The sequence below is a fragment of the Aythya marila genome (genome assembly GCF_965140915.1).
Source record: "Aythya marila genome assembly, chromosome: 1".
NCBI lineage: Eukaryota > Metazoa > Chordata > Aves > Anseriformes > Anatidae > Aythya > Aythya marila.
This window is the reverse complement of record NC_139042.1, coordinates 29818838-29844580: the sequence shown is the minus strand read 5'-3', so window position 1 is coordinate 29844580 and position 25743 is coordinate 29818838. Positions and strand designations below refer to the sequence as shown.

The 25743-nt window shown below is 41.8% G+C and overlaps 1 protein-coding gene across 4 annotated transcripts in view; it reads right to left on the bottom strand.

Moving 5' to 3' along the window:
• Positions 1 to 10830: 10830 nt before the first annotated feature.
• The window catches only part of RUBCNL (rubicon like autophagy enhancer), a 29975-nt gene continuing 15062 nt past the window's right edge, over positions 10831 to 25743 (bottom strand). For 2 of the 4 annotated variants that reach the window (XM_082751550.1, XM_082751551.1), the window contains exons 10-16: positions 25530 to 25675; positions 24946 to 25010; positions 23645 to 23883; positions 22853 to 22914; positions 21370 to 21523; positions 21159 to 21249; positions 20063 to 20653 (exon numbers count right to left, since the gene is read on the bottom strand). In XM_082751550.1, the coding sequence (XP_082607676.1) occupies positions 20541 to 20653; positions 21159 to 21249; positions 21370 to 21523; positions 22853 to 22914; positions 23645 to 23883; positions 24946 to 25010; positions 25530 to 25675 (870 nt within the window). In that variant the 3' untranslated portion in view covers positions 20063 to 20540. Of the gene's footprint in view, positions 10914 to 20062; positions 20654 to 21158; positions 21250 to 21369; positions 21524 to 22852; positions 22915 to 23644; positions 23884 to 24945; positions 25011 to 25529; positions 25676 to 25743 lie in introns of those variants that run through there. The other 2 variants (XR_014316733.1, XR_014316734.1) reach the window with 2 other exon arrangements.

The window sequence follows — 25743 nt, the reverse complement described above, 5'->3', positions numbered from 1 at the left end:
ATTTAGGAGGTTTGCTGAACACCTCTTATTCAGTCTTTATTTTCTCATGTTTGCTTTCCTCTAAGAAATTCTGTAATGCTTGGCATCCTTTTTCATATCACAGACTCTAATGATGCCCCTGACGGCAATAGTGTGGACGATGCTTGGGAAACCACTTTCCACTTTATAGCAAGCAAGCAAGATGAAGAAGAAAAACAGATGTTCAGATCCCAAGTGAAAGTATGGCATTGCTCCTTGCATCGGAAGACTGCTCTCAGCCTGCAGGTAAATCATTTAAAGATGCACTAATGTTGCTGTGCTTAAGAGCAGCTTTCATTCAAAGTGCCTTTTGGCTTTGAAACTTCATCCACAGAAAAAGTCATCTTAAAATTCTTCCTGGACAACTGCATGAGAAAAGAAGTGCCTGGAATGACTTAAAAATCCTTTTTTAGCAGTAGGGCAGCTGTACAGATAGCTGTTTTACATGCTTTTCTTCTGTAGTTCCCGTGCCTACATTTTCCACTGTTTATTTCTTCTTTCCTTCTATCTCACTTTTTTTCCTCATTTCTCTTGTACATTCACTGTGTCTTATTTTCTTTCTGATGCATCCTGCATAATTTTCATGGCACTTGCTCAGTGCTGTATCTTCTGCCAAAGTGTTTGTAATTTAATCTAAATTATGTCAGCACCGTGCAAAAGAGTTGTCGGATATTGACAATGAGAGAGGGTTTCTTCTGCTTTTGGTAAGGAACAGCAGAGGTTTAATATTTTGGGGTTTCTAGGAATTTGTCTGCTGATCTAAATTTTGTCCCTTGATGGGTCTGAACCAGCAGGTGTAGTCTCCTAGCTGAACATGACAGAGAAGGCTTCACCAAATTTCTACGTAGGATTCTCTGGCAGAATTTATGTTTCTGCCCATAAAGTAGCACAAGGAAGTAGTTTTCTAAACCACTGCTATATAAATGGTTTGTAGGCTTCACCCCACTGTCTGCTGCAGGATCCCATTGCAGTAGCAGTTGATACCTGGATAAGCAAAGTCCTTCTTGGAGGTAGAAAATGGGTTTCATGTATCAACTTTAATATCTCAGAATAAATATATCCAGTCAGAAGGTTGATCAGGAGAAGCTGATCAGGGACTTTGGGAATAATGCTAACTGAATACAGCCTACTTTAAATGCACCTCACTCTTAAGCAAATGCTCTGTGTAAATAAACCGTAAGTATTCAATTCCTTTTACTATGATCTTGAAAGAATTGGTGTTATTGTTTTCTTTCCTGTTCTGTCATCTAGAAAACCTGTTGAAATGTCAGTATTCACTGTGAACTTGCTCAGTATCTGAAAATGTCACGCTGTGATGTGGCTCTTTGGAAGACGTGACAAGAAATACCCCGTGTTGTTTGCCTGTTATCAATATGGTACAGATTTTGTCTGATTCCTATTCATTTTGAAGTTCACGGCTACCATATGCATAAGATGTGTCATTATCAAATCAAACAGTTTATGTCACTTTATTATCCATTTCTGCAAGTTTCATCAAAATGGAAAGTGGCAGTAACAGAGTTGGAAATACCAGAACCACCATCATGAGCAAACAGTGCTGACAGTTCTCTTTCTCGGTACTATAAAAAACAATTATTGATTTTTCACCTTCTTGCCAGCAATACCCCATAATGGGTGTAGAAAAAAAAAGTCTTTATAGAGCTTTTTTCTCTTTGCTGAAAAGTGTATGGCATATAAACTCCTCAGCTGTATAAATCATCTCCAAAGCATCCAAATCAATGGAGCTACTCTGCACTTTACCTGCTGAGAGCTGCGATCCTCGGACGACACTTCCTCCTTATTCAACTTATCTACATTTTACCTAGTAATTGTTAAGAGAATTATTTGCTGACATGGCTGTCATTTTGCTGACGTTTTGAGAGGTCTCACTGGGGAAAGACAAGCCTTGTCAGGTTATTTTTAGCATGCAGTCAGGCCTTGCCACATACTAGAAAGATTCTTGGTTCATGGTCATCACTGGTGAAATCTTCTTTGCATCCACACTTTTTGGGGGGTAGCTACTTGAATTATTTAAAACTACTTCATACTAGTTAAATATCGCAGCATTGTGCAATATACCCCACTCTTAAGCAAATGCTCTGTGTAAATTAACCGTAAGTATTCAATTCCTTTTACTGCGATCTTGTGCGTGCAATGATCTGTGCAGCTCTGCTGAGGGCTCCAAGAACAGAAATCTGAAGATTTGTCATATTGCACCTTTTTTTTTTTTTTTTTAATCTATGAGAGAACTGAGAGACCTGATGCTTCTCTGAGGTTGAAGTTCTGTTCCTGGAAATTCACTGTGTCTAAAAGTTCCAGAAATCTGGGTTGCTGTGTTCTGGTATGCTGTACAGCCGTGAAGATCTGTGTGTAAAGGATTTGCATGGTCAATACACAAGAGTCATGCCAGTCTTTAAAATGAACATGAAAACTGGGGAGGGGCCTCAGTTCAGAGTAAGTGCTCTGGTGTTCCACCTATTTCCTGGCCACCATTAAAGAAAAACAGTCCAAAATTTTGCAATGGATTGATTTACAGAAGTTGTCAAAACTTCCAATTTTCTTTCATTTCTGTTTCGCAAAACACATTTTTTTATTTGTCTAAGGCATCTTTCCGTTAACATGTTGGATTATTTATTAAAAAAAATGTTTGTAGGTTCATAAAAGGATGAAATAAAACTAGTATCTTTCTGAGTCATCAAGAAATTTAAATTTGCTGAATATAAAGCAGTACTAAATGTTACTGACAGTGCTTTCTTTTGGGAACAGGAAATATATTTTTCAGTGTCTCAGAAACATGTTTGATATGAAAACAGGTTTTCATGCAACTCTGCACTAAGTCTTGCTTTTGTGCTTGAAGATGTAATTAGAAGCTCCAGCAAAAAGCAGTCCTTTGACTAAGTGGCACCTGCCCACAGATTGTTGTTATCAGAGACACATGACTCTAAATTTGCCTGACTTTTAAGCTCTTATGATCCTATCAGCAGATGGGGACCAAAGCATCCAGCCCACTGTCTTGTCCTTGGAGGAGTCAAGGAAAAGAGCTTTGTCTGAATGGGGAATGTGACAAAAGAGCCAAACTCCCCCTGCTGCACAGGGCCCAGGAGCTGCTGACTCCAGAGCACTCTGGAAGAGGGGAGAAGGCCAGAAATTCATGTCTTCTCCACACCACTGACTGCCAGCCCTCCTGCCTAAGCCCACCAAGGAATCCTGATGCATTCATCTGGTTTAAGCTGAAGCAGGACAAATTTCCAGGGTTTGCTGCTGTTTCAGATACTCTCACCATTCACACGCTCAAAACCAGAAATGCTGTGAAATGAAAAAGGGAAGGACCTGCACGTGAAGCGGAGCCACCACAATTCACACAGCTCAGTAAATGTCAAGATATTGGTTCTCAGGGTTATCATATTGCTTAGAAGACAAAGTGCTTCTGTTTTTGCTTCTAGATCCTCGAGGACAGTTACTTAAAATCAGAAAGAATTGTTGCAGCTGTTTCCTAAATCAGTGAACTTTGTTCCATATGAGGAACTGATATTTGAGAGCTCTTATCTGTTGTTCATGAACTACCCAGTTTGAAACAATTCGTCACCATAACAAATGTGAACTCCATGATGAAATCCTTCCAGTATCTCAAACTACCTTGCTCATCTCTGGAATGTTTCACAACTACCAGTGGGAACATAAGCACTGGATTTTCATTTTTTTTTTTTTGCTGGAAATATTTCCCATCTTTAGAATTTAGAATTTTACAGATTTTTGTTAACATCCAGAAGAATTTTCTTTTTTTTTCATTTTTTTTTCTTTTTTTTTCATTTAATGAAATATAGACAATCTAGTAGTAGCATAACCATGAGAAATCTTCAGATGAAACATTGTTTTTCTTGCAAAACAGATTCCAGGAATCTAAGAAAATTCTGAACTCTAATAATCTTCGTTATTTATATTCATGTACCTATTTATTATGTCTTAGATTGTTTTGTATTGTAATCCTTAGAATTAGATTTGATATGACTACAAGCAATTTAGTAGGTAGTGTATGTTATGTAGATGTACTTTACTGTTTGTCTGTCATGAAAATTATTAATTAATTCTGGCTTGCAAGGAACCAGATGCTAGATTTATATCTTAAACTGTATTTGAGATTGTGTGTGACACTAATTAAATATTATCTCAGCATCTATGTAGTTTCAGGCAGTGTGTGTAACAATAACTTTATACTTTTCCTGAGATGTCAGAATAATGATAAATAAATCTCTCCTAGCAGAGATTTGTGCAAAGTTTCTTAGGTTAGAAATGAAAGTAAGAATTTAATAAATGAACGACAAAATGAACAAGAGTTTCACTGCCTGGGTCTGGAGATGTTTTGTGTTGCATGTTTTGGATGTTTTGGATCCTTTAACAGATGAGTATATTCCAGAACCTAATAAGTCTTCCTCAGCTCATATATCTTGTACACCCTAAGAAGGTTATAAAGAGAAGTCTAACACAGCTTGAACAACATTAGAGAGTGGGATAAAATAAAAATGTAAGCCAAAAATCACAGAGCTTAGAGGCAGCAACAAAACTGGGCAACTTATTTTATCACACAATTAGGAAAGCAGCCTGAACCAGAGCACTAATGAGAGAGGACCTTGGTATTCTCAGTGGCTGCAGGTGTAGATCTTGTGTGTCTGTATCTTAGTTCCCCTCTGTGCAAACATGTTGTTTCCCTGTTCATCTACATTGCAAAAATATTCGTTCATCCCCAGTTTTTCTTGGTGTGTGCAAACAATTCCCTCTACAACAAAACTTTATTGTAGTGCTGGGCTGGTTTGTTTCAAAGCCCAACCTAATAAGCAGTGTGGGCAAGACTGCACCTGATTTTTCTCCCTTTTCCATATTCATTGAATGCTTTAGGGCTTGTCCCCCTGTACGTCATTGTTCCCTCTATTAAGGCACCAGTATGGCAGGCTTCGGGGAATGCCTTTTAATTATTTCAGACTTTGCTGTCTAAAAACAACAACAACAAAAAGAAACCACAACAACAACAACCACAACAACAAAAACTTCCAGAATAACAATTATACATGAAAGCAGAGGGGAGACCCCTAGCCAAGCACTAAATAGTGTAAGTGCAGTCAGCTCTCAAGCAGGTCAGCAAGGCAGCATGGACACATGCCACCCTGTACCACATAACATGTAGCAAGAGTTGATTGCTCCTTGAACGGGTAAATTTAGCAGGAAGTCAAATTCTGGACTGTGTCCATGCTTGAAAAAAAACACAACAGGTTATTTGAATGTGATGGAAAGGAGTAGGAATGATACTAAAGGATTCAATGGCAAGAGGTAAGATGGGTTGGGCTTAAGCTGACTTCATCCATAGGAGAATCAAGTTGTGGTATTTCTGATTTTCATGACAAATCTGTGAGCCGCAAGGAACTGTTCTTAAGGATGTTACTTTTTTTTTTTTTTTTTGCGTTTAAATCAAAAGGCTGAGAGGCTTCCTTACACAGCTGACCCATCTTTTATGTATCTTTTAGGCCTACTATTTGTTTCACCTTCCAGACCTGACCCCTTTAATGGACACCTTGGTCTGCCTTAACCTGTCATTCAATAATTTACTCTTCTTTCCTGTGGAGGTATGTACTGCTTATTTTCCATAGAAAATATTATAAGGATGAAATTTTACAGGTTAGATATGAAAAGTAACTTTCGACAAATTGTGATTTAAACGCAAATGTTAAAAGTAAAGTAAATGCATATTAAAAGTAATAACTTCCAATACTCAAATTCTTTACCGTTCTGGTTATTTGGGGTCAGTAAGAATCATGGGAAGAATCACAGCAGTCTTCATGGCTGTCCTCCCAAGCCTCTGTCTGCTCTCACAGGTCTTGCTGTCCTTCATCCATCTTCTCCCCCCAGCAATCTGTAGCTACAACTCCCAATAGTTTCAGTCTGCCCAACTCACTTAAGGTATCCAGACATGATCTGCAGCAGCTAAAAACCTGCAGTTACTGGGAAAACCTAAATTCGAGCAGTCTTAGCATGGGCAGAATCACTAGGAATAAGGAGCTATTAAAATTTAGAAAAGATTTAGTGGACATATACAGACTATATATTTTTTTCAGACACTTGTAGTTTGAGCAAATTCCTGACAATGCAGACAGATGTGTCCATGTTAGGGGACTGTGGACATTTCCTTACTTCTTGTTTTAAACAAGAATTGTCCAGGATAACACACACACTGCCATGCTACCTGATGCAAGTGTAGCTACATGGTTATAAGGTCTTTCCAGCCCAAGCCCAGGGCTGTGCCTGCTGTGGCAGTCTGTCCTTGACCAGTTTGAAGTTGTAGATGCAGGCTGGAAGGGCTCTGGAGGTCCTCTAGTCCAAACCCCCACTCAAAGCAGCACCAGTTTAGACCTTCAGATGTCTTCCTCAACAGCAGAGGTAACATTTTAGCTGTGGAGCTAAAACGTTATTTTTCAAACTTTTTCCAAAATATGTTCCTCCCTACTCCCTGCCTTTCTGACTCACCATCTCCATGCAGCCAAGCATACAAGACCTTAAGAAATGAGATGAGTAACTTAAATAATGGTGCTTATAGTAGTTAACAATCTCTTTTGAAAACCTTCACTATCCTTTCTGTCATTCTTACCCATGATTTGAAAAACACTGCAGTAGCCCTTTCAAAACCAGGTTGTTTTTTAGGGTCTTCTCAAATGCAGACCAAACAAAATATTTTTCCCCTGATTTCCATTCATATCTTTATTAGCAAAAACATTTTTGAATCATACATTATAGAAATGGAGAATTTAATCTCAAACAGGTAAAATGCAATGTCAGGAGCAAAAATAAGGCTTATAAAGAGAAATGCTGGACAGTCTTAGCCAGCAGCACTAACAGCTCTGACTGCAATTCTCAATCACAATGCTTTAAGTGATATGGAAAGTGATTGACAGTTGTGTCTCATATTGTATCTGCTGTAATACTTGCAGTAGTTAGGTATATCTACATATGCAGTACTTGTATTAGCTAATCTTATAATACTTATTTCGTAGTTCTTCCAGCATAGTTTGCTGATACTAGAAATGCAGAATACTTATAACAGAACTGTGCCATGCTTTACAATAAACAGCTGTTGGTTTTATCAGTCCCTGTCCCCTTCCCTTCTCAGGTGTTTAATATTAAATCCTTACAAGTGCTTGTGCTCCGCAACAACCCCATCAGAAAAATCCCAAATGACATTCAAAGACTGAAGTCACTCAAGAAATTTACAATTTCCTTCAATTTACTATCAGATCTTCCTTCTGGGTAAGGTATTTTTTATTAATCGAAAGGTTTGCCACATTTACAAGCACAAACAAGGATTTCTGTCTTGGCATTTTTATACATCATAATCATTCACTAATTTTGATTCTCGCCATTCCTTTAACCCAAACAAAAAGACTTTTTCATGGTACTAGGAGATGGATGTAATGAAGCAGCTAAAATACCTTGCCTTATTGAATCTTCACTACATATATATATATGTTAGACTGATGTCGCTCATTTTCAGTAAATAGATATTTTAGCTAAAAATATTTTAAAGAAGAATGGCCTTGTGGCTTCCATCCTTGGCTCTACTGCCTGCCTTTGTGTAGCAATAAAAATAGATAGCATTTTAAAATTTAGTCAATAAATTAAAATATAACTGTCTTGTTGAGATGCTGAAATACAGAAGCAAAATTCCATTTCTAGAGTATCTTATATTGCTAAGACCCAGCTTTATCCCCCCGGCTTTAGATATTTAATTAAGGCACCCATCTCAGCATCCACACTGAGTGGAGAGAATACTTCTAGAGACCATTTCAGCTCACAGAAGAGCTGAACCCTATTTTTGGATGCGGAAAAGAGGCTAAGTCACCATACACGTTCATAGCAGGTAATAAAATAGAGACCTGCACACTGTGCAACAGTTAAGAATGATTTGAGCTCCAAGGTTGAACTAGATGAGCTTCAAAGGTCCCATTCAGCCTAAATTATTATGATTCTGTGATATTATTTTTTTTTCTCCTCTAGGTTTCTAATTCATCATTGTCTTTTCTTTTATTATAGTTTGTTTCTATTAGAAAATCTCCAGTATCTGGACATTGCCTATAATGGTATTAGAGTTATTCCTAATGACATCAAGAACTTAAGGTATGTAAGCAAGATAAAATGAAACTAGCTCTCTACAGCATAATACCATAAATCATATTTGGATATTGATTGTATCAGTGAATACATGGGGAATATTCGCTGCACCCTCTCTTCGCTTTCTTCTGTCCTATGGGAAAGGCTCATTTCAGCTGAAGCAGTAGATGGCAGTTGTATAATTGTGCCACTTGAAGACAGCTGTAAGTCAACCTTTCCCATGCAAAATATGATCATTCTTTCATTTGGACCGTATGTGTTTAAATAAACTTGATTTGCATGATGAAGAAAAAGAAAATGCATTTCTAAACCATGTGTGGTGGCTTTCAAGCAATGTGAAGTGTTGGTTAGACGAGAATTAAAACCCAGCTCTATGGAACCCTTACAAGATAACCCAGTTATTTAAACTATAATTAGAAAAATATTGTATCTACAGTTGTGTCCAGTACACGAAGTGCACTGTGAGAAACACAGAGCATTTTATGCACATCTCAGTGCAGTAGTTCATCTAATGGGGATTAGGAAATTATGTAAGCATGGTCAAGGTAGGACAGCCCATCAGTAAATGCCTGGTGGTCCTTAAAATTGCAGGAAGCTCGAGTGTTTGAACACTGAAGGGAACCAGCTCTCTGCTTTGCCATGTGGGGTTTTGAATCTTCCACTAAAATTCCTCAGAATAGAAAATAACTTCATACACCCCTTGTTATGGAATGAAAAGATGCAGAACCAACCTCAGAAGCTCACTCATCTGGCTGCCCTTTGCTTCTCCAGAAATAACCTAAAGGAAAGATACACAGACATCACAGAAGATATTGAAAAAATATTGGATGAGTAAGTAACAGAAATATGTTCTGCTCACTTGATCCCCCCATAGGAGTATTGTGTGCAAGAAATATGCATAGTTGGCCCCTGATGAGTAATTCTACAAGCATTAGGAGTGTGGAAGTGCCTAATTTGTCCACTGTTTCACATGAAATTGGTGCTGGTCAGTGGTATGCTCTTACATACTGTGGTGTATACAGTAGTGCCCATGTATGTATGCTGAGTTCAGATTTTGTGTATATCTGTATGAAAATGAAATTACAGTTAAAATTTATTGGACACTGCATGCAAATTCTTCTATTTAATATTCCTGTTTTTTTACATGGCCACCCATTCTCCAGACAAAATGTGTGTTGCAGCTTCATGTTCTGGCTGCACATGGGGGCTGCACATGGGGGCCCCTTCCCTTCCCTTCCCTTCCCTTCCCTTCCCTTCCCTTCCCTTCCCTTCCCTTCCCTTCCCTTCCCTTCCCTTCCCTTCCCTTCCCTTCCCTTCCCTTCCCTTCCCTTCCCTTCCCTTCCCTTCCCTTCCCTTCCCTTCCCTTCCCTTCCCTTCCCTTCCCTTCCCTTCCCTTCCCTTCCCTTCCCTTCCCTTGAATCCAGCGATGAGCCACAGATGTTCTGAGGCCAGATAATTTTTCATTTGTGCTTGTGAGTGAGGAAGATGAACTGCTGTCTGTGTGGATATGGTCTTAGAAGGGTGATGCAAAGTTTTTGACCCAGTTTCTTCCCATTGCAGTTTTACTGTCTGTGACTGCTGCAGCGGACCTCGCTATGGTGAAGGGCTTCGGCTCATCCAAATTTACAGAAATGTATTTAAATTCGGAAGGCTTCCCTTTTACTTTTATGCTTGCTCATCATCGTGCCTGAGAAACTTTGTGTCTCAGACTGGGGCTTGACAATGGTACTTTGTGGAAAGCGATCTGGATTACAGCAGAGAAACTATAAATGGGACAAAATAGTTCAGAAATGTCTGATCTCATGTTGTGTTATTCCGCTGGACAGCCTGGCACTCTGCTGGAGTGCTGGATCACTTGCTGTGTACCATCACGATGTCTTTCTTAAAGTGCTTTCAGCTCTGAGTGGTCTGTTTCAATTCATCTCCATACTCATTGATATGAAATGAAAGGAAGACTCGGCCCTATGCAAAATCAATGAAAGTTTATGCTGACCTTATGTTCCTCCAGTGATACCTAACAAGGTAGCAGATTCTTCCCTGCTGCTACCAGTAAGCCATTTTACATCACTGTACTTGTCATTGCTTTGAAAATGAATAATTTTGTTCCTGAACTACAAAATAGTTTTAGTTAAATGACAAAAATCCCTTATGAAGGCCACTAGGACCCAGAGGCAGCCCAAGGGGAAGGAGAAGGAAAAGATAGGGGAGAATGGAAAACTGATGACACAGGCCTTGTTTGTGCACAAGTACTCCCATGGACAGGCCATTACCTCTGCTCCCGTGGTTAGATTACAGAATTTGTCCCAAAATAATGGTCAGATAAAAGGTATCTCTAAGGTCAAGGGTCCAATGCATGGACCTCCTGCTGCTCTGTCTTCAGCATTGGGTGGACTCGGTGTTGTCTTTGTGTGGCTCCCACAGCATGATGATCCGTATGAGTAGGTAGGTGCAGTTGGGTGCCTTGGCAACTGCAAGGAGAATTTAGGCACCTGTGGACAAAGGGCAAACCAACGATGGAGGTAGGCTTCACTCCATCAGGTCAAAGCACCTGGAATCCGCTTTTTTGGAGCTGATGAATGAAAGCACCTTTGTGACTCCTTCTCCACTTGCTCTACTAATTGCGCTGAAAACCCCAAAGCGCGTTGTCTGCGCTAGGATTGTCGCTGGAGGCAGTTCATTTGGTTGAATATCCTTTCAGTGCCCAGCCGTGGGCTGCCAGGAATGGGGTCAGGCAGCAGCCTGCTCTGGGAAAGAAGTTAGAGAAATGTAAATGCAAAAGCAGAAATGGATGTTCCAGAAAGAGAAAGAGAACCGAAAGAGGGAATTCAGAGGTTTTTAAGAGAACCCATGGGCATTACGGTGAAGAGAGATCTGAAGGACTTTATGCAAATGATAATAAAGATTATTCAAACACGAAAAACAGCAAAATGCCACTTGCATGAAGACTGCCATTTGCTAAATTGTAGGTCTTTGCATGCAAAGTAGGAAATAGATTTAGGCCCCCCAGCAGCTGCAGTGCCTACCACAGAGCAGGTGACCTGAGCAACCACCCCCTGATTTTGAGAGGAACGGGAAGAAAACCCCATGGTAGAGGAACAAGGAAGATTTTTATCTTTCTTTAAACTTGTCTGGGACCGATGTAGTCCAGAGGATTTGTGCATGCTGAAGAGCGGATTATTCAAAACAATTTCAAAGCATCACAGATCCAGGATTTAGGAAGATCCCCGGTAAACTTTCCAGCAGCTTTTTGCTTTCTCTTGCCTAAGACTTAAGGGAATGTGGGAATAGAGGTAGGCAAGGCTGGGGGTGTGGGAGTAAGGAGCAATGCCACATGCTGAGGTTAGCACTCTGGGTTTTCCCCTGATTTGGGCAGGTCTGGCAATTTTTGTAGCTATAGCCACACAGGTGTGTTTGCACAGGCTGGTGTCCATTAGGGCTGCACAAACCTGAGCTGGCTTATGTAGAACCAGCCCCCTCTAGTGGTGTTTTCTGTGAAGTTTTAATGTTTTGGGAAACTTGCTTTGCTTTTTACACATCAGGCATAGTGTGAAGGGTTTGTGACACGACTGTGAGTTAAACTGCCTGACTCACCTGCAGGCTGGCTTGCCCAGCAGAACAAGGCTCAGGGAGCCAGCTACCTCCTGAAGTTTCCATCCAAGTGTGAAATGAAAATTGTGATCAAACCAAGCAAAGCTGCTGCTTGGCAGAAGAATACACAGCTTTCAATTCAACTCAAACTCTTATCCCCTATGTGAAAGCCTTCAAGCCTTATTTATCTTTTGATAAAACGTGTGGCTACGTTTTGTACCTGTGAAATACAGCGAGGTTTGCGGGCCAAGACTCAGGGCTGAGTGTTGCCCATCAGGAGCAGGCACTGTGATCATCTGGTCCCTTCTGGAACATGTCCTCCTCCCAGGAAGCCACCACAGCACCACAGCTGTGTGTTAGGCAAGCACAGCAAAGAAGTGCATGTGCCAGGGAGTGGAGTTCACAACAGGAAAATCTGCAACGATCTGTGCTTAACTGCTCCGTCCTGTTGCCCCATCACATTTACAAAATTCTCAACAGACGTGCTCCTGCTGTTGCTTTCCATTCCTTTCTGCTCATTTTCTCCTCTGACTGATCGCACAGGTACAGATCCCTGCTGTCCTCGGTCTGTCCTGCTGCCCAGCTTCTGGCCCCTGACCCTTTTTCTGATCAATGTGTAAAAAACACCCCTCTTCATTCCTTTATTGCCCCTCATCTTGGCTCAGGGTGAAGTCTTTGGGTGATGCAGAGTGCAAAATGTAAGTGATGTGTTATTTTTCAGCGTCTGGTTGCCTGTGGCGGAGAAACCCAGGGCTGGGCATGGCAGCATACCATCTTGTACAGGCCCTGAACACCAGACTGGCCTCCTGGGGTTTGCATGAGCGGTTGACAAACAGCACACAGCTAGAAGCTGAAGCTTATGCACAGATTTCACAATTTCCTGCAGCCCTGGTGTACAAACCGCCACATGGTGGGACATCTGCCACGTGAGGCTGTCGCTTGAGGAGCACCCTGGCACCATCACTGCCCATTCCCAGCAGGGCCCTGGGTCTCCATTCTCACTCCTCTCACTCCATGCAAATGCAGGCATTAACCCCTCATTCCCTCCTTAACAGGGAGGGAACAAAGCACCCAACCTTTTGCAAAAAGCAGGAAATCCCTGGATCCTTTCTTACTTCACATAGACTGATTTGGCGTCAGCAACTTTTCTCTTGTTCCTCCTTCCCCAGACCCAAGCAGAACTCACGAGTGAAGTCCCGAATCGACACAAGTTTGGTGTTTATTGGAGGGTTTTGTACAATATCCATGGTCAGTCAGAAGTTAAGTGGCAAACAGTGAATATCGCTGGGAAAACATGAGGGGAAACTCATCGCTCTCCTCTGGTGAGCACTGAGCACAGTGCTGTGATGCAGCCTTTATGGAGATGTGCCCTGGACCCAGCACCAGGGGCTCTGAGGCCAGAGCCAGCAGATGGGCTGGTCGTGGATCTCCCCATCTCTTGGAAGGAGCAACTGGGAGGTGACTGGGGCTGCAGGAGCCACTGGGAGGGGGCACAGCCATCTCCATACGGCACCTGCTGGAGCAGCAGTTGTGCACATTTGCTTTGTGAAATGGGAAGTGCACGCATTAACCAGCCAGAAAACAGTTTTGAAATAGGAACTTTTGAAGTAGGATGTGCTGGTAGTTATTTCTGCTTTCCCATCAGCCTGCCAAATACCAAGATCCTGGGGAATGGGGTCAGGGGGTCTGGCCTGGCCTCCCTAACGCTGGTACAGAAGTTGTGCCTGGCCACTGGGGCTGACTGAAGGAGCCCAAACGCAGTGCTAGGAAACATGGAGAGAGCTAGGTGACTTTAAAGGCATTTAGAGGGGAGTCTGGGGCACTCGGATCCCCCACGTTGAGCATTTTCTGTGAGAGGTGGCTGACGAGTGGAGCTGTTAACATTTTGACTAAAACTGATGAAACGTGAAAGAAACAAAATTCTCTTCACTATAAGGAACAGAGAGGGCTTCTTCACCCTTCCCTGTTCATTTCATCCTTCCTGAGAACATTTCCCTCTATCACTGTTGTGTCTCCAGAAGTTAAGGAAGACAGATGCACCTGTGCTCAGGATGCTGGCCAGACCCACAGTACGCTTCCAGCTGTACCAGCAGCTTCCTCCAGGCTGCTGCAACCCCACTCTGCTTCCCTTTGCTCTCTGCAAAACGATGCTAACACATTTCTCAAAGTGCTCATCTCTTCAGGTTTTCCCATTTCGGTGACTTCTCCATCTTTTGTTACGCTTCCAAGCAGCCACGGGGCTCTGCTTCAGCCACAGACCCCCACACTTTTTGTAGGATGAGGTAGAACCACGTGGATTTCATTCCCAGCTGAAATGGGAATGAACTGCCAGCACTGTGCTAGGTAGCTTATCCTGCCAAGGGGCTTTTCTACAAGGGGACCACTGCTATTAAAACCAGATGTTACTAGGGGCTCCGTTAGATTAGGAAATCCTCCCTTACACGAGAAGAGTGAATATATCCTCTGTGCTGTCTGAGCACAAAAATACTGCTCACATTCTTTTGACTCATCCATGAAACGTGTCAGAGGCCTGAAAACACGTCCTGTGCCAGTAAAACTATTCCTGGCTTGATTTATTTTCACTTTCTGAGAAACTGGGAAGAGGGAACTCGATTTACAGTAACTGTTGGACTCAGATGAGAGCACAGTAAAACAGCTCCCGGTTGCAGGTGAGGCAAATAAATTCTCCTTCCCCACACCGTGCTCCTTGATGTGCAACAGCGGCGTTTGTCAGCTGCTTCAGAGGTGCTGGCTTGCTTTGAACTGACCACAACACCTCCTCCTGGGAGGCTCCCTGATGTTGATGTCTTCCTGGGAACGCTTCTTCGTGCTGTCTCATCGGGCAGCAGGCCCTTCCAGGCCTTGCCAAGGACCCATCTGTCCAACTAACTCTACAGCGCCTTTTCTTTTCTTCTGGCTGACACCACCACGATGAATTTGCTTCCTTTTTCTTTGCTAACATCATCCTCAGTATCACTCTTACGTTATGGAATAGCATTTTCACATACAGAAACCAGTCATTCCACAAAATATTGTATTACGAGAAGCACATCTGACAAAGAAATTCAGCTGGGCTTAATTTAAGGCCTGCTAGTGAAGAAAACAGGCCTAGGAGAAGAGAGGCTGGTTACCTTAGATGTTTGCCTCTTGGTTTAAGTTTGCCTCTGTGGGTGACTGGAAAGGCCTTGACTGAAAAATAGAGAAAGGAAACCCAAGAACTGCTTCTGCCCTTTGGAGAAGTGAGGCAACTCAGATTATTTTGGCTAAATGGCACAGAACAAGCTGTCAAAAACAAGCTGTCAGTCCAGCTCAGGTCCTACAAATGTCCATTGTCCAAACAGTTCTGGGTGCTTCCCTGTTCACAACATCAGCAGCGCAGTGCTGGGCACTTCAATAAGATCACGTTTTAGCTATTAGCTGAAAGTTGCCCCCACAAACATTCCCTGTGTTCTGCTACAGCAAGGATGAGTCCATCACTCAAGCTGAATTCCCCTTTTCCAAATCCTATTCCAGTAGGAAACTGGTACGGAGCTGCCCATCCTAGGACAGTTTGGGCCTGAGGAAGAGGAGGTGACCCCTAGGCAATGGGAAATTTTTACTGTGAAGGGCCTTGGGAATTTACATCTCTGTAAGACTGCCATTTTTGACTCAGTTTCTCCTTAATTACGATTTCAAAACCTTTTATTGGATCCAGGCTGTTGGTGTCTGTCCCTGTGCAATGCACGGGGAGGTGGGCGCCTGCCCTAGGCCCAAGGAACGAGCGTTGTCACCACAGATCTCTGCCATAGATGTAGCTCCTGTAGCTGGACAGTTCAGTGTCTGACTGCTGCTGCTTCCCTGTGTCAGACTTTCCCGTGTGATGTTCTACTCATACCCTGAGACATCCCTCTACATCTCACCTACAACGGTACCCCAAGGTATTTTCATACATACTCACCCTTTAGTCCACAAACCTTGTACAAAGTTGGGTTCTTGCTCACCAAAAAGAGTTGGGCACTTTCCTTGGCTACTTGCTGATTCTTCTGCATAACTCAGCTGTTTTTTTTTTCAGGCAGACAGTGCTTTGTTACTTCTTCCCTGGTATATCCAGCATGTTTAGGGAATTTATTTAGCCTCAAATTCAGCCCTGCCAGTTGGAGCAGTTATGCACTGAGAGGAAAGCCGCATGGTGGAAGAGATTTTTTTTTTTTTCCCTTGAGACATACTCAAAAAGTCAAAATAAACAAACCTTCAGGAATTTTGTGGGGGAAAAACACATTTAGGGGGACACCATCATTTTGTGAAAAGTGAGAAATCAGCAGCTCCCAAGCTGTAAGCTTTCCTGATGAGCAGTTACACCAACCAGTGACAGCCACAGGTATTTCCTTCTAAATTAAATCATTAATTTCTAAATAGGAAACACACCAAAAATGAACTATTTCAGCCCAGTCCCCATTTGCTGATGTGAAACACCAGTATTGATCACAACCTTAAAGTCTAGGCCCTTGACTTTCTCCTTTCCAGCTGTGATCTGTGATCACTCCAAACCCCCAGCAGCTCTCATCCTCCACATAACAACTCACTGCTCAGAATAGATGCTGAGGAATTTGTGACCAAGGCCCCTCATGGCACCAGGGGTTGTTTCACAAGACATCAGGACATCACAGACCACCAAAGGAACCTGCTCACTGTCATGGAGCCAGAGGAGCTGGTGAGGGGAGGATGTCTCTTGGCCTGCAGTCTAAGCACCCACGTGGAAGGGAAGAGCCCAAGACCTGTGCTTGGTGGACTTCCGTAACACATAAATTAAGCACTGGTTCTGGGTACTGGAACACTGATGTCTGCACCAGCAAATTGTTAGAATAAATGTGGCACAATCCTGGCCCATGCTGCCAAATGCAGATGAGTTAGCATGGAACCAGAAGCCACTCACGACCAGCATGCTGGTGTTAGCAACCCCATGGTGAACAAAACCATGGGGTATGTGAATTTGCACTGCCTTCAGTACCAGAGAAACAGTCCTGGGCAAGTTCAATTTACTGATACAAATTTAACCTGCATTTTTATTTTTATCACACTGAAATGCAAATCTTCTGTGAAGATCCCTTTTTTACTGCTTCAGGTTTTGCTCGGCTGTTTCCATGCTCCACTGAAGTGAATGCTATAGCCAGACCTCAGTCTTTCTTCTAAATCTTTTCCTCACCTCTCCCTTTATCTCCTGTAACAATTAGATTTTCTTTAATGACCTCCTGGTTTTGCAATGTGGAAGACTTAGGCTGCAGTCAGGCAGATATGCAACATGTGATCAGTCAAATATGGCTCTTACATGTATAAAGTGAAGGTGTCTCAGCTTTGCTCAGAATTCCCTGGGGGGTGTAGATGCTCCAGACCAAAGGACACCAATGATTACATCAATACTAAACTAAAAAAGCACAGCTTGTGTCTTAGAGAGAAGACCTGAGGTGTTTTTAAGAGTATGCAGATTGCTGGTCTTTAGGCCAGGCACTCTATTAAGTGGCAACAAGCGCTCCTCAAGCAGCAGTCACAGAGCAAAAGTGAGGAAATAATGGTAAATTTTAAAAAATATTAATTAAAACATAAAAACAGGCACATCAAGAGGTGAAAGAGGTCTGCTGAAGGAGTTTGCTTGCTGTGTGCAAAACCTGACAAAATATTTCTAATAAGCCACGGAAATATTTTCTTCTCCTAAAGAGGATGGGTGTGACAGACGTCCCTAGAATTAGACAGCCCCGTAAAGCTACTTAATTGCTTGACATATTTGCTTACAGTCGAAGACCTGTATTTGTGAGTCCATACTACACCTAGCAATTAATATTATTCTATTATTTACAGTAACAACTGTGTGACGAATCATGAAAGATCCTAGCTGCAAAGCACTGTACAAAGTCTTAGCAAAGCACTTGCATCTCTGGACAACTTACAGCTGAAACTACAAGAAAAATACAACAAATCAGTGCAAACAAAATTGCAGGGAAAGCAGGTAAAACTGTTAGCAATGAGAGTGAGGTATTTGTTATCATGTTCCTTTGAAATCCTGCTCCTATAGCAGTTAGTAATTAGATTGTCTTAACTTGAATTCTACCTGCAGAGTGGGGCAGGCAGCTTTTAGGTATAGGTTTATCCTTCTCCTGCGTCCCCAAGAATATAGATCCAGTAGGATCTCAGTGGTGCTTGTGTTGTATGACCACTATTAAAGCTGGGCATTAGTCCTCATTACTTGACCAAGGAAAGGTGAGACAATTTCCCTTCTTTCCCTAGCTGAAGAGTTGTGTCTCTTACATCACTGTTCTTTGTGAAATACATTCAGCTTTCCAGTTAGCAGGCAGCTTAACTTGAATTTGCCTGATTCTTCGGTAAGGCAATCTAACCCTTGTTTTCTTCTCTCAAATAATTTAGAGAAATTTCCACGTGCAGGACTTTACTTCCAGCTACCCCCACTGTAGCCATATGGCTTTTGTGTCTTAGAAAGTTCTTATCTTAGATCTGCATTATGGTGTAGTTTATCCTCAGAAATGTTCAAACTCCATACTTACTTACAGAGATATGCTCAGCAACAGCAAATTAAGCTTCTTAGGTCAGTACTAAAGCACACAGCTTGATTCCAAGAATTCAGTTATACCCTAAAGACACCTACTGGGGGCATAGCATGGAAGTCATCCCCTCCTTCCCGCACTGTGGCTACAGGTCTAGTCACCCAAACCTTGCTTCTCACCAGAGAAGCAAGACCATGGTCTCAGCACGCTCTTGTAGTATCTTGTGCTGACAGCAGCAGACAAGAACGTGGTGTTGGTATGATCCTCCTCAGAGCCTAACATCAACCTCTCAAAAAGAGCAAATAACAGTCCCCATTATTCCTTCCAACCTTGCTTTAGCACCAGCAGTTGAACATTTTCATGATTTTTTTTTTGATTTACAGCAGCACAGATCCTCTTGGGTCTTCTGCTTTCCTCCAGCTCCTCATATTCATCAGGGATCTTCTCTTGTATTTCATTGCACTCGGCTGATGAGGACATGCAGAGTTCCAGCACTTCGTACATAAAACTCCCTCCTTGACTCTGCCCCTCCTCCATACATCTGAGTCACTCCAACATTTGTGAAAAGCACAGCCAGAAACCAGATTAGCTCTTCTGAATATGTGAATAATGAAAAAGATGTATTAAATTGCCCCGCAGGTTATCCCACGGAAGGATTATTCAAGAGAGCTCCTTTTGTAAGAAGAAAATCCCTACAGCAAGGCCTTTCATGTGATTCAGTTAGTTGTGCATGCAACGTAAATGAGAATTTACTCTTGCATAACATTAAATGCAGTCGGCTACACAAGCAGGCTCCTTCTCACTCCGTCTTACCCTACCTCAGTATCCGTTTGGTGTTCTTGAGTAAGAGATGATAATCTTGCTTGAGCAGTAAGTAGTTAATCTGGTTTTGGCCACAGAAAAAGTAGCTAAGTGGAACAATTAGCAAGCTCACTACTTCTGCATGGTGTGAGCATTATCGTGGAGGTGAACTTAAACAGACCCTGCTTACAGACAGCTGTCCTTTTCCTTACAAACCTGGAGCTAGCAGGTGGGGAGAGGAAGAACAAAATGCAAAATGAGAATGACAAATGCAAAATACCAAGAGCAGCCTGTTGGAGAGAGCACAGCCACGGTACATGCAAGGTCAGAGAAGAAGGAGGGGCAGAAGGTGCTCCAGCCACTGGAGCAGATATTTTCCCGCAGCCCACGAACAGGAGCCAGTGGATACTTCCTGAAGGAACTATGGAGAGCCCGCCCAGGATCTGGTTTATCCTGAAAGACTGCAGCCTGTAGGAAAGCCCTGCTCTTAGAGCACTTCATGAAGGACTGTATCCCATGGGAGGGACCCAACAGTGAAGAAGGGGAAAGTGTGAGGAGGAAGGAGTGGCAGAGAGGAACTTTTATGGACTGACCACAAATCCCATTTCTCCTGCGCTGCCTGGGGTAGAAGGGAGAGGAGCTGGAAACGAAGGAGCAAGGCTAAGCCTTGGAAAAAAGGGAGGATGTTGGTATTGTAATTCTTGTCTTTGTTGCTCACCCTCCTACTCCATTTTTAGTTGAGAATAAATAATTTTTCCTCCAGCTGAGTCTGTTTTGCCCATGACAGAGATTGTTAGTTATCTGCAAAGCAGACACATACAGCACCTAGTGGTGGAATTACCGCCACTGGCTGCCAAACACCCATCCAGCTGCTCTCTCACTCCCTCTCCTCAACAGGTCAAGGGGAGAAAATAAGATGTGAAAGGTCGTGGATCAAGATAAAGACAGGCAGATCACTTAAAAACTGCTGTCCTGGGTGAAACAGACAAAGGTTTTTATATTGTAGAACCGTATGAGAAAATGACTTCATATTTTACCACTTTTTCTGTTTCCAAAATCTGACACAGGTAAAGATTTCCATCACTTGTTTACTATCTTTACATTATTTGCATAATTACAGAGAAGAATCACTGTTATATGGAAAAATATAATATTAAAAATCTTACATACGAAGACGAAACATAGCAACAAAAATGCTGCTCACTGAATTAACACCCCGTCTTTCGGTCACCAGTTAAGATGAAACTCCTTTAGGGAGAGTTTTCAAGGATGATATTAAAGGCCTTTTCTTCCCTCCTCCCCCCTTTTTTTTTTATTCTTCCCCTAAAGGAGACGTGCATTAAGAATAGTAATGTCTAAAACAACATTATTTAATCCTTAGTCAAGCACCTGAAGATTTGTCTTCGAGCATTGTCTGACACGGGCAATCATCATCAGAGGAATCCAGTTTCACAGAGGCACCACTGATGGAGTTTCTGAAAGCGTCCTCCGAGCTGCGATCCGCAGGCACTTGGGGCATCCTCCAGACTTGAAACATGCTTTGTGAAAGCATGCTTTGCACTCTGTTTATAAATACAAGCAGTTTAACATTAGGGAAAAAAAAAATCAATAGCTGTGTTCCTTTAAGAATTTCCTACCTCGTTCACCCAAGTATAAAAGTAAACAGAACAAGTATAAGACCAGGACGACAATAACCACTGTAACAACTATGACTAACCATTTTGGTAAGATTCCCAGGATTTACAGTGAATGTAATAATTCTTCTGGTATAGCAACAGTATTATAGCACTGTCCCAGGCTCTCTTTCATGCACAGACCCCAAAAAATCAGCCTCCCCCTGCAAACATAACTATGGATCGAACAAGTTCGTATTTTTGACCTCTAAATGGGCTGGTGTAACACAGGCACCGCAGGCTGGCTGTCAAACACACATGCTATCCATTGTTTTCAAATAAACATGCTTTCAGCAAAGCAAGCTCTCAGTGTTTTCCTAAAATAGAAGTAGGAACTGTTTTACACACCAACACCCCTCAGGGAAGGAGGAAAAAGATCTGGTCTGGAACATACCTGTGCACCTTTTGCATTTGGCAATCTGAAATGCAAAGAGCAGATCTGCACTCTGACAGAATTCACAGATAAACCCCTTGGCTTGACAGAGCTATGAGAACGAAAAGAAAGTTGTTTACTTTTTAGGTTGAATCTAAGAAAATAGTATTTGCAAATGTCAGCAGGGATGCTGCTCACACTGAGGACACTAAGAGCCCTCACTCGTCCTTACCTCACAACCATCCACGTGAGAGATGGAGGTCTTCAGAATATCTTTAAGAAGGGGCAGTAGCTGCCCTCGTTTGATCTTCACCAGGTCATCCAATGAGAAGAGATGCAGCTCCTCTGTCAGATGGCTGGGGACCTGTTCAAATTCTTTCAGTACACTGCAAAGAAAAAAAAAAAAAAAAAGGAAAATCCAAATCAAGTTACAAAAGATGTCTTTCAAGCTTATTTAAAAATAAGCCTCTTTCACTTCTCCAGTCACCCCAGGATCACACAAAGCAGATTCATACTAAATACTACCTCCCCTCCCAATCTTAGTTCACGTTAACAAAAAAATGCAGGGTTTGGGATTTAGAATAAAATGTCTACTCCAAACGTGCATTCCTTAGGCACTGAAGTTGCCATGTGAAGATATCCCAGCAATTCTCAAATAATGGGTAAAAGGCTCTGTTCTACCTCAGCATGTAAAATCCCATACCATATCTAACCCATACCATATGGTATCTATCCCATACCATATCATAATAAATTATTATTTACTTTTTTGCCAGGAGATCTTTGTTTTTGTAGTGCACAGATCACTATGAAGTGAAACTATACTTCTGCTAAGCATGTGAACACTGAAAAGATGGCTATTGCTTTTAAAACTTCTCACATATGCCCAATTTAGAAGGTACAAAGGATCCAAATGCTTATTTCTATGATAGAATCACAGGGGGTTGTGCCGAAGAGAAACATCAAAATATATTTTTAAATTTGTTGGACAACATTTACATGAAGCTTTTCTTGAAGACATTCTGTTGAAGAGATAAGAGAACCTACTTTAAAGGCTTACTTTGCTCATGAGCGTTTTAAAAAAGTGTCAGCAATTCTGTGGTGAAGGTTTCATCACTCACATGTCTAACCGCTGTTTATGCCCATAGTCTGGGGACGTGTATGCCAAAAACCTTTAACTTCCAGTAAAAAGAAGGTCAGCTTTTTACCTTCTCATGTTCTGGTATTTCTCATGTTAGGTTACTACTTTCATTTTAGTACGTGTATACAAGAAACTGAATTGAGCATATGACAGATTTCTGGAAGAAATCTTTAAACTCCAAGGATCTCCTTTTTATGTGTGTTTGTTTTTTTACTAAGACAAATTGTCCCAGAGATGTAGATAAATACCTTAATATAAATAAATATCTCTGGCCTTTCAAGAGCAGGTGACAACCTGAGAGGGACAAAGAAAGGAAATATACACCTAGCAAGAATCATTCAAACTTAAACAAACACGTCTCTAATGATGTTAAGAGAAACAAAAGGCTACCACATAAAAGCTGATCTTTACTCAACATTCGCAGTGCAACAGAAGGAAGTTCTGTTACCAGAATTTTCTCTGACGATCAAAAAAGCTCACTGAAAATTGCACTCAGATGTTTCTAGAGAAGGCTCTGTAAGTACCTTATGTACGTTTTAATAAGCTATTTTTTATGCATGATCATGGCCCATACCTTTCACCAAACCTGCAGGTTTTCACAAGCTTTTTTAAATGAAAAAGCTGTTCCTGTGCCTCCTAAAAGATGAAGGAGAAACAAAACAGTAAGTCTTACTTATATATTTGTGAGAAAATAAAAACACAAAACCACTACTTGAGTCAGCAACCCTTGTCAGTCTATCAGTCACAATCTAAAAGTAAGAACTTCACACCGAATTAAGCAAATGGATTTTCTAATGCGTGACAGGTCAAGGAGTGCAAATGCTACCTTTATTTGCTGACAAGGGAAGCAATTCCAATGGTACAAAGTGCTTCATGTTGTCACACCAAGGTGCCAGATCCAAACACGTGTAAAAACAAGTAACAGTCTCCTCAGACAAGCAGGCAGCTTGTAATTGTCTGCGCAGCACCCTTCCTCAATCCTCAGATGAGTCAAGGGTGTTATTCCTAATGGCCCACAACACTAAGGAGTCATTCAAAACTTCTGGAGCTTTCCAACAGCCAACTGCCAAGCAGAAGTAAATATTTACTGTAGGAGCCCAGCTTCACATTGAACTGAAACTGGAAACACCTCCCAGGCGTGGGAGGAAATGAAACCTCTGGCATAGGTTGGAGACTTCTCCCTGCTTCATCTGTGAGGAGAGAGGAAGTCCCAGAAGTGTTGATGAGACAAATCTAACTGCAGAGAAGACAACTCTGTCTCCTTCCCCCCTTACACAGCAAAGGACAACCTGTCCCAAAGAGCTCTTCTCCAAAAGCCACAGAGCCACAAATATAAAAACAAACAAAAAATGACAGCCACACTTACCCTCACCCTGTCCATTTCCTTCGTTTTGGTATAGAGGGCTTTGTTGATAGTCAACACGTTGAAAATTGGTTGCTGCCATATGCTGTCCAGGAGGTGTTTGGAGAAGTTGCACACGTAGTATTTTTTGAAGTCCCACTTCATCAGTATTCGGGCAGGAATTGAAGACTGAGCGTAGCTGTGGCAACAGTCACAGAAGTATTTCCCCAGGTAGTCACAGTAGCGGAGTCTCCTGATATATTCTGCAGGTACACAGATGGCAGTGACACTGTGAATGTTTGTGGGATACACCTCCTGTCTAAATAACCTGTATCTACTGGAGCGAGTGGCAAGATTTTTCTATTTTTTATTATTTTTTATTTGAAGAGTGGGGTTGTTATTGTGGTAAACACATCCCTAAGGTTTGTATTTTCCGTTAGAAGAGAAACTTTTCCTCATTTCTGTATCTATCAGACTGAGCTTATGATATCCATCACCACGAGGTCTTAGAGAAACCATCGTTACTTTACCCAAACACACAAACCAGCAGCAAAATACTGCTGTCGAAGGAAAGACAAGCTGATCTCGGTGTTACATTTCTATGCTATTTTTTTCCATATAAAGACATTTTTGATGTTTTTTTCACCTATCTCAGCATCTCAGGCTTGCTCAAGCCCATGTGCCATCACTGTTGATGCTTTACAGGCCATTACAGATGCTGTTCTTTGTCAGCAGGCCCTTTCAAGTGGTCTCGAAAGCCATTTCAAAGATTTCTTAGGTAAGGTCTGGTTACCAGACATGAAAATCACCATGCTTTCAAGCAGTTCTTGCAGAGTATCACAAATACTCTTCAGACAAGCAGGATTTTGTGATCAAGATTTGAGAGAAAATAATTGTTAAAACAAACCCAAAAGAACAAAACCACACATTCCATCAGCTTGCTTTTAGAGACTTTTGGAAATGAGTAAGTTGGCAGAGAGATAGAATTACTGAAAGAAACTGTTGGAAAATGTAAAAAAAATAGCATTTTCCAGCCCGGAGGCTTAATTTTTATAAGCTTTTCCTGTTTTGTTGTTGACTGTTACTAATTTTAACTGTAAGAAGGACGTCTATCAACTGCTGTATTCTATCTACAGTGAGAAATTTCAGGCAGTGGTAATTGGCTACACTGCCCATTTTATTGCAGGCACATCCAACAGTAAGATTTTCCTACCAGCTCAGACAGATTTCGCAATTGTGGAACGTCTACATTGATGAAAATCACAGCTGATTACCAGTTATGGATAGTTTGTTTTTTTTTTCTTTTTTCTTTTGATAATACTTACTGCTTTCTACTGGGGTTCCACAACCAACACACGTAAAGTTTTGGGCAGCTATCACTGCATCTCTCCTGCAGACAGAGACAAATCGTTACATTTCACTTAACAAAATGCAGTTTTATTGCAGTTTTCCCCAAAGTCCTGCCTACTTTGTGCATTTAACATGGTTTAATGCAGAGTGAGACTAGCAGTTTCCCCAAATACTACCTTTCTTCCTCCTTTCTGAAAACCACCCTTGAAATGTGAGCATGGAAGAAGCAGGGAAAGCCTTAAAAATATACTCCAGTTAATCTCACAAAACGGAATTCTTCAGATTCCATTAAGCACTGCCACTGCAGCACCAAACAATATGTGTATTATCACATGTAAAAGTGCGTGCACCATGTTAATCAGGACGTGCCAGCAGAGGGGAAAAAGATGCCATCTGCTTTCTAGCAAAGCTGATGACAGACACAGCAGAAGGCTGTGCCATGCAATAACAGGCCTAATCCTAGCTTTTATTAAATCACCCAGGCTCCTTCCATCAGCTTCAGCAGGTGTTACACAGCTCCCCATGCTTTACTGACAGTGCTGACTTCCACCAGACTTACTTGACTGAAGGGTGAATGTTAAATATAATCTGAGATCTTGGTGGGGTCCAGCCTGAAGATCCTCTTAATTTGGATATCATCTTTATTTCTTCAGCCAGACTCACACTGGACTCAAGCTCTCTCGGAATCTCTTCTTTCAGCACAGACTGTTGGGAAAAGACAAACTCATGAACAGCCAGTCAGCAGGACAAAGAATAAATGCTAGAAATTTGTT